Below are 12,598 nucleotides of genomic sequence, written 5' to 3'. Positions count from 1 at the left end.
ACCGGCGGACCTCCCACAGGCATGCCGCCAAAGGCAGCCTGACTGCCGCCCTCACGGTGACCGGCAGACCGCCCCCCACAGCTTGCCACCCCAGGCACGCGCTTGGTGCGCTGGTGCCTGGAACTGCCGCTGAGTGTGTTTAACCAAGGAGGGGAAAGTTTGGGCATCTCTTGGGCTGCATGGAAAATGGTGGGTTTGAATGAACAACCTTTGCAAATGGGCTTAGCCCTCACCCACAAAATGGGAGCTGAAAAATGGATGGAATTCGCTGGAACACACAGTTAGCGAGCACCATCAGTTTCCAGTAACTTCAGTGGGAATTGAGGTCTCTTGGTGCCTTGCAGAACTTCTCACCAACTTGGAGGATTGAGCCGAAACTACAGCTAGCGTAGAAAAACCCCCTGATACTTGACAGCTAGCATAGAGTTACTTCTCAAAGTAGCTGCAAAGCATTGGTGTGTCACAGTCCTGGCTGCTATCACTCCACTTCTTCCCATAGCCAGGTTTGTGGTCCAATGGATCTGCAGTCTTGGATCCAATGTCCCATTCCCATGCTCCTGTAGAGTGGCCCAGTGCATACAAATGGCTGTGAAGTCTCCATTGCCTGCTCTCCAGTACAGTAGGAGAGCCCTGGCTATGCTGTGGTGTGTGTCTTTTTCTGTGGCTGAAGTGTGGTGACAGGATTTCACCCGACATAAATATCCCCTCTCCTCCGAAATATTCATCCCCTGAAATGTATTGATTTAGAACTGTAAGTTGCATTTCCGAGATTCTTGCAAAATTGTTTTTCAGACACTCTGAGCTGGATTTGACTTTGTTTTATTTGATTGGTCTTTGAGTAAACTATTAAATGTCTCATTTTATTTAGTGTGGCTTGAAGAGAATGGGGGGGATTGTTGGCATATGGAGCTCCCTATCGTTTTGAAATGAAGCAAAGCAAAATATTTTAAGACATTGTTACCATTTCATCCCCTGCAAACAGCTGAGAGAACTTCCAGCCAGGGTAGATTCTATCAATCTTATTTATAAACAAACCCACTATGAATATGTCTGCTTCTCATGAGGATTTTGTCTTTAGTATCTTTAACAATTTTAAAAAGAGGATAAATACCATTTGTTTTGTAGATCTGATGATGATTTTACTGTTTAATCAACAAAGGCATAGTTTAGCTTTTCTCTTCTTATAGCATACAGAGACTTTGTACCAGAGATGTCACTATTTACAGTAACCAATGGAGACGGCTATCTAGGCTTTTCTGAGTTATAAACTCTGGAGATGTGGAGATCTGGCCAAAGTTTGGATTAACATAGGGCACCTAACGAACTGTATGGCAAATATTTTAGCAACAAGCAAAAGACTGTTTATTGAATAGTGTTTTAGGTGAGAAATTCTGCTCTACACCTGTTCATTATTTGAATGCCTTTCTTTTAGAAATCCAGCAAGGTGACTGATGAAATATGTGTGTATGAAAACAGACTGCTTTGAAAGGAGATCCCAAAGATTTTCAAGGAGAAATTCAACTGATTATTTTATCTCTATGGTCTCACAGGGGATTTGATTTCTACTTTGTACACATGTGACATCAACTTTTTCTTTGACATGCACTAATGTATTGGTACCTGTCAAGGCAATTCAGTGCAGTCTAGCTTGTTTGAGGATTTAATCCCACAGAGGTACGTAATTTGAAAGACACTGAACTAGATTCTCATATGGTCTGAATTGGCATAGCGCAGTTGAAGTCAATGGAGTTACACCAATTTAGACCAGCTAAAGATCTGACCCATTGTGTTTCTTCAAACCCATTGGTCCAAGCCTATTGTTAACCCAGATGAGACCTTGAACAAGGAAGTAGTATGTCCAGCTGCATTAGATGACAGAGAAAGCTGAAAAATGTAAAAAGGGTCAATATTTATTATTAGTATAAATTATCTGTATTATTAATATTAGGCTTACTTTCAATCTTTGAAAACCCTTTCTAGCTAATGAAAAGCTGTAGTGAAAAAACTACCAGGAAAATGCATTTTGTTAACTTTAAAATTTCTTTAAAACTTTTCAATTAATTAATTAGTACCATTTTAATAACTTGCTGCTAACTTGTTGATCTGTGAGTCAGTGGAATGCTGATAGCCAGGGATGTGGTCATAGGATCCCAGCACTGGTGCATTCATTATGGCTACGTAAGGTATAATGCATACGGTAGCATTATGGGGTGCATGCCTAGCAGTGGCACTCACCTTCCTGGTTCTAGTTGGCACTCAGAGAAGAGCAAGGCCAGCCCAGAACAGACATGTCCTCTCTGTGATGTGCTGCCAGTACTTGCAGTGCCTTGCTCCTTTGCCCGTAGACAGCAAAAACAGCCACAGTATGACTGCCACCTGTGCAAAGGGTTCCCTGCAACCTTTCCCCACATCCAGCACATGTTTGCAGCCATTATTTTTCTGCTTTATATTTGTAATGTGGGGACCAGGTTGCATTATACCCCCGATTTTCAAAAATAGGAAGGTTCCTTCACTGAAATGCATCCAACCCAATGCATTAGTAACTATGATCTGCTACGCTGCCAAGCTATTATTATGCTCGTGGAAAGGGTGATAAGATTATTGTACTGAAGTGTAATTTTACAAGAAGTGAATGTTTCTTATTGATTAATTATCTTGTGCTGTTGTGAAAAGAGAGTTTTCAAATGCTTCCGGGTGTGGTCCCCAAAACGCTTTCCCCATAGTCCCATTTCAGATGATGAAGCTACAGTAGAGGTAAGTATAATGCATGGGAATAAAGGTTTGTGAGATCAATTGATAGATGATAGCCTTGTAAAAAACAGGAGGGGAGAGGCATCATTTATAGAAGAATTAATATAATATTCAGACAATAATGTTGGTTATAATTAAACTTTCCAGGCACACAAAGAGATCAACCCCAGCCTCCAGTAATTCTGTCTCTTTTACAGGAATAATTGCATTGTTAAGTTAACTTGCTAATGGAAATGCTTGCAGTACTTACATTGGTGATACAAAAAAGAGCCACCAGGAAAGTGCCAAAGGAGACACCAAATGTGAAAAGCTTTCTGTGCCGCTTCAGTATTTGGAAATCATCTGCTAACCCAGTGATGACAGCTTCCATTCCACCCATCTAAGGAAAAGGAATACAGGAATCTAGTTTAGACAGTAATGACAGAGACATTTTACCCACAAACAAACAGAAGGGTATAAATAAGTTTGAGATTCATCTCTATTTCCTTTTGTGATTTCTAACATTGATTTTCTTCTCTTTTTTTAAAAGTGTTATACCTTCTGTAAAATGTGCATATGATTTCACTCTGGATTATTCTTCCTTGTTGTTGCTCATACTTGCACATAGTTGAAGTGTTAGAAATCAGAATAAATAGGTCTCAACTTCCCGCACCTGGTGGCTGCTGTTTTTATTGATAAGGAACAATAAAATGGAGAGCAGAGCTAAGCAATGTGGCAAATCAAACAACATTGTTACCTCTGTATACTGGGGCTAGAGAGACAACCCTTAGTGCTGAGAATTTTATAGTAACAAAAATTCTTGATAATACCATAGAAGAATTTTAGTTTGCCCTCTGGACATAACCACTATATGTTAGCCATTTTTTGCTGTTGGGAGAAATTGACTGTGGTAGCTGAAATATTTTCCAAGCTTTCATTGATCCTGCTATAGGGTACAGGTTCCTGATCATGAACTTTATGTCCTGTGCTGTAATGCAAATATTTTGGGTTTTTTTCCATAGGGTTAGAACAGAATGAATCCAAGTCTCCTTCTCAGAGCCAGCCCTCAGTGTTTTGCTGCCCAGGTGGGAAAGTATTTTTGGCACTCCCCACACAGCTGAGCAACAAATAAATAAATAGCTAAGCAGTGGTTCCCCCCTCCCTCCCATGCCGGTCCTGCTGTTGCTTTGGTGATCCTGGCAGCTCATGCCCAGGGCAACCACCAGATCACCAACCCCTAAGGCCAACCCTGCTCCTGCTAGGGATGAACAAGCCATCTTAATTTCTTTAAGAATCGTGAGAGACTCGATATAGGCTATTTCCTGCACATGGAAGAGAAATGTGGCAAATACTTGGGGGTTGGGTGAGAGGGGGAGGGCAGCAGGTTGGAGACAGCATCTCTGTTTCAAATCAATTGCTGAGAATAATCTCGGTAGTACCCGAATGATACACTTCAGAAACCAGAGGGCTGCAGAGGGAAGGGCAAACATTCTTTTAGCAAATCTGACACGCAAGAGTAAAATGTCAAAGCATAGTGTGGGGTTTTATCCATGTGACTTCTGTAAGCATCAACAGAAATTGTACAGTTAAATCTCAGTGCACTGCTTAAATATGGGTTAATATTTTTCCTGGTCACAAAGACTTACTACATGGCTACTTTGAGAGACTCAGAGAAGTTAGAAGTGGAAAAGTAGCCTTCAGATTCTCTACTCTATCCTATTCATTCAGGACTGCTTCCTAATCTAGTGCTTTGTTCATCCCCGTTGTTAATGTCCTATGTAGAGATGGTTGCATGCTGAAAAGAACATTACAGACATTCATTCTAATTCCTAATCCTTTTAATTTGCTGTCACTAACACGTTCATGAGGAAGTTTCTCTTTCCATAAACATTTGGGGGCATTCCAGAAAACTCTCTCCATATGTCAATAAGGGGTTTTGTACATGAACAAGGGTGTTGATGCATTATTTCTCTATTTTTTTAATTTCAGTTTCTAATCAGGGATAAGCAACAATACCACATGTCCTAGGTGACCGAGCTCACAGCATGTAGAGTGGGTAAGCAAGGGAAACAGTCTGCAAACAACCCCACAGTTGCTTGCCTAAAACCAGTAAATAATTATGAGCGGCAGCAGCTTGATGTGGCTTTGATGTAGCTGTGGTGGTCCATAGAATGGAATTCATCTTGAACCCTCCCCTGGAAGACTTCTTCTTTCAGCGAGAGTCAGCATGGGTGTGGGGTGGGGTGCCTATCCCACACAAGCCTGACTAGAGAGAAAAGGGCCAATTAACCTTGTGACAGGCTGCACCTGGAGGAGAGTCAGGGCTGATAAGCTTTTAGCTGATGATGAAGCCCAGCTGGGCAAGGAGAAGGCTAAGCTGCTATAAAACCAGGAAGTAGAGAGCAAGAAGGGGGCTGCAGTACAGAAGGCTTGCAGTCACTCTTTGGGCTTACAGAAGGAAAGGAGCAAACCAGGGGGAGAATAGAAGCCCTGAGACCCTGGGCCTGAGGGAAGGGTTTACCTAGAGATGGGTGAAGAAGGAGCCTGATAGAGACGAAGCAGGAAGCAGTCCAGGGAAACAGCAGAAAGGTTTAGGATATTGCAGACCCTGGCTGGGGAAGTGGCACAGACTGGACAATGGAGCAGAAGACTGCCTCGGACAATCATTTAATGGGACTTTGATACCCTGGAAGGACAAAATGATAGTAACTTGGCTGGAGGGCCAAGCCATGAAGAGGGAGTGACTCCAGAAAAAGAGTGTGAGATCATGGGGCAAGAAACTGAAGGAGGGGGCATCAGACTGGATGTGAGCTCATCCCCAGATGGGCCACAAGGACACTACACAGCAGTGAGCAGAGCACCTCATGACAGGGAGGATTTAGGATTCTTAAATCCCTCAAAATTGCATCTTCCAACTTCCTTCATTCATGGTCGGCCTTGTGTTCTGCTTCCTTCAGCTTCAACTCTAAAAACTTCTGTAAAACCATACATTCTTCTGCACATGACCCCACCATTGCAGTGTCATCTTGTTCTCAACTTGTGCAAGATTGCAACTGGCCAGGATTATCTAAATATCTCCTTGTTTTTGACAAAAATCAAACCAATGGATGTTAAGAGTCCACTGTAACTTCTGACACTGAAAACTGTTTAGTTTCCTCTCCTCAGCTGTTTTAATGGCCATGTTTGTGCTCCATGTAGCAGGATGATGAAACCAAAGCTCTGCGTGTCTCTATAAAATGAATGACTTGCTGATGGTGCATGTAGATGGCAAAGACATTGAATGGGGTAAATACTTTTATATGTCTGGCTAGTCAATTGAAACAGGAGGTTCTATAACCGAAGGAGTCACACACTGGATTGGTCTTCCCTCAGTGGCATGTCAATGTCTTCAAAGGCCTGTGACTGGGTGGTTGGATGTCACTAAGATATAAGTGTTCAGTGCAGTAGTGTTGACAACTCCCCTTCCCTTCTCCTGCGAGAAAATAATTCTGAACAGCAAATAAATAGGCAAACATCCAAGCCTAATCAAGAACAAGAAAATGCTAGATTCACCACAGTTTATCCACTTTGAATAATTTGACCCCTTCCACCGAAAAATTATTATTCTACAATTTAAGGTGCTGACGCTTCAAGTATTTATTTACACATGTGCTTTACCATGGTAAAGTTAAACAAGTCCCTAAATGTTTGCAAGATTGGGCCTAGTAGAGCTCAACCTATAATATACAACCTAGATTTTACTTTTCTTAATTTTGACTCATTATTACTGATCATTCTTGCCACCCTAATCTACTCTTCTCCTTCCTTCATGTTTGTTTACAGTACAAATAGGTCCAGACTGGAACCCCAGATCTGACTTTGTCTCAAGTTTTTAGAATAAGATTCCAGAGTCTCAATTTTACAACTTGATCTAATCGTTAACAGGCCTGAAGTGAAATCCAGAATTCAAAGAGTTGGGAAGAGTTCAGAGCTGGAGCTGAACTTCACAGCTCAGACCCCTTCTAGAATATGTCCTTCAAATACTTGCAGATGACTATCAAAGCTCCTTTGTGTGATCTCTTCTTTTTCCTCCTAGCTTTGTTCCCTCTCTTGTCTCTGTTTTTCCTTCCATTTCTATTTTTGAAAATGAGTTAACTTTCTTCTCGGCAATTTTTATTTTAGAATAGTAAAAATATCCTTATGAACATGACTAGACTGATCAGAGTTCTGTTCTTTAAAGATCCTATTTACTTTTCCCAGAAGAAAATTAGCTTTTATGTTAAGTAGAAAAGGAAATCTTGATGCCTCTTTGGGAAGAACAAGGTGGTACAAGTGCTGTTAGGGTACTTAGAATATTTCATCTAGGGTTGAAGTTTCTGTTATCTTTTTTATCCCAAGACAATATACTTTCACTTTGTAGACAGCACAAATACTCCCCCTTCATGTTGAATGAAGTTCAGACACTAAATCTAAAACTGAATTTAACTGTAAAATGAGGCAACCTATCTTAGTGCTCATTTTTTACCATTCCTAAATATCTATTATCTTTCAACATACAGATTACATTGTTGCCTTTTGCCAAGACACCGAACAAACACAAATTAATAGTGTAAATGAAATTGATTTTTTAAAAAGTATCACAATGAGACTATTGTTGTAAGGAAAGTATCTTAATACAGTTCCATTTGATAGGAAATCAAAGCTATAATTAGATGCTATCCTCAGCCTTTGTGTCATGAGTATCATTTAGGAAGTTGTGGGAAGTAGAAATCTCTGATACAAAATAGTACTGAACCATAGGCAGGCAATTCAGCATCTTGTTCCTATGTTTTTTTCCAAGTTCATTTTTAGGCTCTGAGTGTGCTGCTGTAGAAATGAATGGTAAAATTCTCATTAGCTTCAGTGATGCAGTATCATAGCCTTAAAGTGTAATAACTTTTGCTGCTTGAGCCCAACCCAGAATCATAAACTAGTTGGCCCTCTCAAGCCTTTTGCGCACTGTGAATCTGTGACTAAACAAATTGCTGTGTGCAATGCTATATGGCATACTGGCCTTAACTCTGAAAACAGATATACTGAGAGCACAGCATGTGGCTTCTGAAACCTAGTGGAATCAGACGGGTGCCTCCGTACTTATTACCAGAGAATGTTACTAAAGGAAAAATGACAGGCATGGAAGATACGCACGGAACTGTCAATGCCCAGTGTGAGAAGCATTATGAAGAACACCACTGCCCAAAATGTTGATCCCGAAAGGGTTGAAATGGCTTCTGGATAAAGGATGAAAACTAATCCAGCTCCTGAAAAGCAAGAGGAAAGAAAAACTCATTTCTGCATGGAGGCTTTTGTTAAATTTTTAAAGCTATAAAAAGGTTCATGAAAATAAGATTTGACCTCCCTAGATTCTTATATAGGTGTCCCTCACCATAGTATTTGAACAACTTAGACTCATAGACTTTAAGGCCAGAAGGGATCATTGTGATCATCTAGTCTGACCTCCTTCATGTTGCAGGCCACAGAACCTCACCCACCCCTCCCACTCCTATAATAGACCCATAATCTGTGGCTGAGTTACTAACGTCCTCAAATCGTGATTTAGAGATTTCAAGTTACAGAGAATCCACCATTTACACTAGTTTAAACTTGCAAGTGACCCATGCCCCATGCTGCAGAGAAAGGTGAACCTCCCCCCCACAATCTCTGCCAATCTGTCCCAGGGGAAAATTTCTTCCTGATCTCAAATATGGTGATCAGTTAGATCTTGAGCATGTGTTCAAGACCTACCAGCCAGACACCTGTGAAAGAATTCTCTGTAATAACTCAGAGCCCTCCCCATCTATTGTTCTATCACTAGCTGTAGGAGATATTTGCTGCTAGCAGTTGCACATCGGCTACATGTGACTGTAGATACTCATCCTACCATCCCCTCCATAAATTTGTCAAGCTCAGTCTTGAAGCCAGTTAGATTTTTGAAGCCAGTCTCAGGCCCAGATGCACAAAAGTACTTAGGCGTTGCAACTACAGAATCAGTCTCACACTCTCTCTGGCCCAATTAATATTTAATTATTTAATTTTTTAAAATGCAAAATGGAATCCATTCAACAAGAGAGACTGAAAGAGAGACACATCCGAATATCCCTGAGCGCAGTGGCTACAGCACTCACCTGAGAGGTCAAGGACCCCTCAAACTCCTTCAAATCCCTTGCCCTTACCAAGAAGAGGAAGGAATTGAATCAGGGTCTCCCATATCCCAGGTGAATACCTTAACCCCTGGCAAATGTTATAAGGGAGGCCACCTCCTCCCACTCACTTCACAGCCATTTTGTGTGGAGTTGGGTATCCCTAGCCTCTGTTTGCCAGAAGCTGGGAATGAGCAACAGGGGATGGATCACTTGATGATTACCTGTTCTGTTCATTCCCTCTGGGGCACCTGGCACGTGGTCTGACCCAGTAGGGCAGTAACTTATGGAACTAGCCAGTAGACTTGTCTCAGTAGATTATGTATGTGTTCAGTACAGACCTGACCCTTTAAAGTGTTACGTGCTTCCAGCCAGGGGCCAAGCCCCCTCAACTCACTAGAGCTTGGAGCACTCAACACCTTGCATGGGCTTCAATTCAACAATGTGCTTAAGCCTGTGCCTGCCTTGAAGCACTTGAGTGGTGCCCTTCAGGTCACAACTCACATACGCAAAGTCAGCATGTGCCTAAGGTACGTCTGCAGTGCTTCCCATTGTGAGCAGACAGACACATGACAGCTCTGCCTGAGCTAGTTCATTCAAAATAGCAGTGTTGCTAGGGGTAGCACAAGCAGCAGCTCAGGTTACCAGCCTGAGTACGTTCTTGGGCAGCTCGCCCAAACCACCACCTGTGCTCCATCCAGCTACTCTGCTATCTTGAGAGTCTTAGCTCAAGCAAAGCCAGTGTGTCTGTCTATTCCCATTGAGAAGCATGCTCCCAATTTCAGTGTGGACGTACCCTAAGTAGCTTTCTGAATCAGGGCCACATCTGGGTCCATTGTCGGTGGGCTTCTTTGTCTTGTTTAGTTTGAAATGAACATAAACAAATGTGCAGGGCAGCACTGGAGAAGGTGGTTAATTTTTCAGTAAATCTGGAGTAAAATGAACTTCCTACCTTCAGTGGCTACATCTTCAATTTTTACTTTGTGCTCATGAGCCATGTAGCCCAGTATAGAGAAAATTGCAAATCCTGATATGAAGCTTGTGACACAGTTGATTGTACTAGTCAGCAAAGCATCCCTAGTATGAGACAGAGAGAAGAACAATTGAGTGCAAAACAGTTTAGGAAATAGGTAGAAATTGTGTTATGATGATGATAAAATTCTGGTGGAAAAGAGAAACATGCCAATTAAGTAATCATCCTGATGATCAAAGGCTTACACGAGCATATTGTGATGGGAGAGACCCACTGTTATTTCCTAAATTGTTTTGAAATTAATCTGTGTTCAAAAATTTTAAAAAACTATATTAAATTGTAAGATGGTCTTAGCTGGCAGCAATAACAGAACAGGGAAGTAACCAGAAGTGAACAAAAGGCTACGTGGGGAAATGAATACTAGCAAATACCAATCCATACCTATAAACTCTTGTGAATGTTTTCAGACAACATCAGGTATGCACAGGGTGACCAGATGTCCCGATTTTATAGGGACAGTCCTGATTTTGGGGTCTTTTTCTTATATAGGCTCTTATTACCCCCACACCCTCTGTCTTGATTTTTCACACTTGCTGTCTGGTCACCCTAAGTATGCATTTTAGTGAACTTTGATGCCATTTTCAAGGTTTTGCATAGAATCTGTTCATCAATCCTTCCAGTTAAGCAGGCATTTCAGATAAGATGCATGGAAAGACCTCATCTGGCTCCCACTGAAATCAATGGCAAAACTCCCATGGACATCAGTGAGATTGGAATCTGACCCAACCATCAGTTTAGTCATGTATAATATATTGTATAATATAAAGAGGTAACCATCAGTTCAGTCATGAATCTGACAAACATGCTGATAACTTTATTATTAATCTGCTATTGTTTTAGATCAATGACAGGCCCCGCAAAGGAAAATCCAGATTCAGCCTTGGGGTAAGCAGACAACCCTCCTTTGAATTCAATGGAGTTATGTAGATTTATGTCAAAATTAAATCTGGCCACCGTTGTCAACATTAATTTGGAATGTCAGCCCCATCCTAATGTACGTATTACAACTGGTCATGTGATTTTGAAGTTCAAAATGTCACTGAACATTTTTTGTTGACATTCCAAATGTTTACAAAAAGAGGAGATTGCTCCTCCCCACTGTCCCATTTTGCACTAGCTCTAGCATTTATTTGTGGTGCGAAGAAAGTGATAATAATTTGTTAGATATTTCATGAGTCAGAGGCTGGCAATGTTTCCCCCTTTCCTTCCCATTGTTAAATATCAGTAACAGCAAGATTTTATAAACCTCATTGTCTTTTGCAAAGCTGTCATCTTCATAGTGACACCTGCAAATATACCTCACAGGCTGTTCGCTGTAAACTATTCTGTTCAAATTTTCTCTAGCAAATCTCTCCGTCATAGATTTTTTTTTTTTTAAAGTTTAGCCAGCTCTTCAATGTAACATTATGGTAATACACTCCCCTAGAGCACCAGAGAAAGTTCCACCTCAGCATGATAATTCCCCAGAACTGTGAATGTTTGATGTTTAGTGGCATCGGGGAACCAGCTGCAGCAGGATCAGTCTAGCAACACACTGGGCATAGCCGATCCTAGCAGGAGCTGCCCTGCCTTATTGACTGTACTTCCTGACTGGTGGGGATGGCAGAGCTAAGCTACGCCTTGACCAAGTAGTGGCCAGAGTGCTTGACGCTGCATCCTGTGCCTTTTCTCTCTTTGCTCCCACCCAGCCTGTGCCTGCCCATGCCCAGCCTCCTCTTGTGCCCACTTCAGTTCCAGCCCTGACCCCCATCTCAGCTCCCCGACCGTGTCTCCAGCTAGCCCATTGGCTCTGGCATTAGTCTTCTGATCCCTGTGTCTGACCCTTGGCTCTGCTCCCATCTACGTCCATGGCTGTCCTTTGGCATTGATCCTTGACTCCAGTTTGGCTCTGTGCTAAGCCCCAGACCACGCAACCCCTATGACTCCAACTGTTAGGCCCAACTGCCCACGTCCTGGTCATGATCCTGACAAGTGGTATAAAGACAAGCCTTATGAAAAATTTAAGTAATATGATTCATTGGCTGTAGTCATGTCATGAACTCCATTCCACAGAAGATTGTTCAATGCTTTCAGCCTTAAGTATGAAATACCCAGGCTTCATGGGCCCCTGGTTAAAATCAAACAAACCACAACAGGGTTGTCGAAATAGATCTGTTTTGGAAGTAGATATAATGAGTTCCATACAGTCACATTTAATTACCCCACTGCACCCCAGACTTGACTGGGTTGCTGTAGAGTAGTGTGTACATAAGAGGAAGGACTAACACACACTATATACTTGTAAAATTCTTTGGACTCCTTTAGGACAAAAGTTGCTAAGTATCTGTGAAATATTATGGCCAAGGTCCTCATTACCATTTCCCTCAATTACAGAACACTCACATGCAAGTAGCTTTTTCCTTATGCATGATCAACCGCACACGTTACCCCTTTCAAGTGACAGATTTACATGCAAACTATAGAAGTTGGCAAAATGCTGCGATTCTGGCTCTCATTTGCCACTGCGTTGCCCCAGGTTTACCCCTGCGTAACTATTGATTTCAATGGAGTTCCACTGACACAAAACAATCGGGGTAATGTAGTGGCGAATCATGCCTTTTATTTGGAAATACAATGCTAGTTTCAATTTGTTTCGTTCCACTTCCGTAAAGCATTGCCCATGTAATAAAGATTTCAC

At 41.8% G+C, this 12,598-nt stretch overlaps 1 protein-coding gene across 2 annotated transcripts in view; it reads right to left on the bottom strand.

Moving 5' to 3' along the window:
• The window catches only part of SLC6A2 (solute carrier family 6 member 2), a 111,792-nt gene that overhangs the window by 39,137 nt on the left and 60,057 nt on the right, over positions 1–12,598 (bottom strand). For both annotated transcript variants that reach the window (XM_054049232.1, XM_054049234.1), the window contains 3 exons: positions 9,841–9,965; positions 7,897–8,009; positions 3,002–3,130 (listed from right to left, as the gene is read on the bottom strand). In XM_054049232.1, the coding sequence (XP_053905207.1) occupies positions 3,002–3,130; positions 7,897–8,009; positions 9,841–9,965 (367 nt within the window). The remainder of the gene's footprint in view (positions 1–3,001; positions 3,131–7,896; positions 8,010–9,840; positions 9,966–12,598) is intronic.

This window comes from Malaclemys terrapin, chromosome 14, assembly GCF_027887155.1.
Source record: "Malaclemys terrapin pileata isolate rMalTer1 chromosome 14, rMalTer1.hap1, whole genome shotgun sequence".
NCBI lineage: Eukaryota > Metazoa > Chordata > Testudines > Emydidae > Malaclemys > Malaclemys terrapin.
This window is presented reverse-complemented; position numbering and strand designations above follow the sequence as displayed.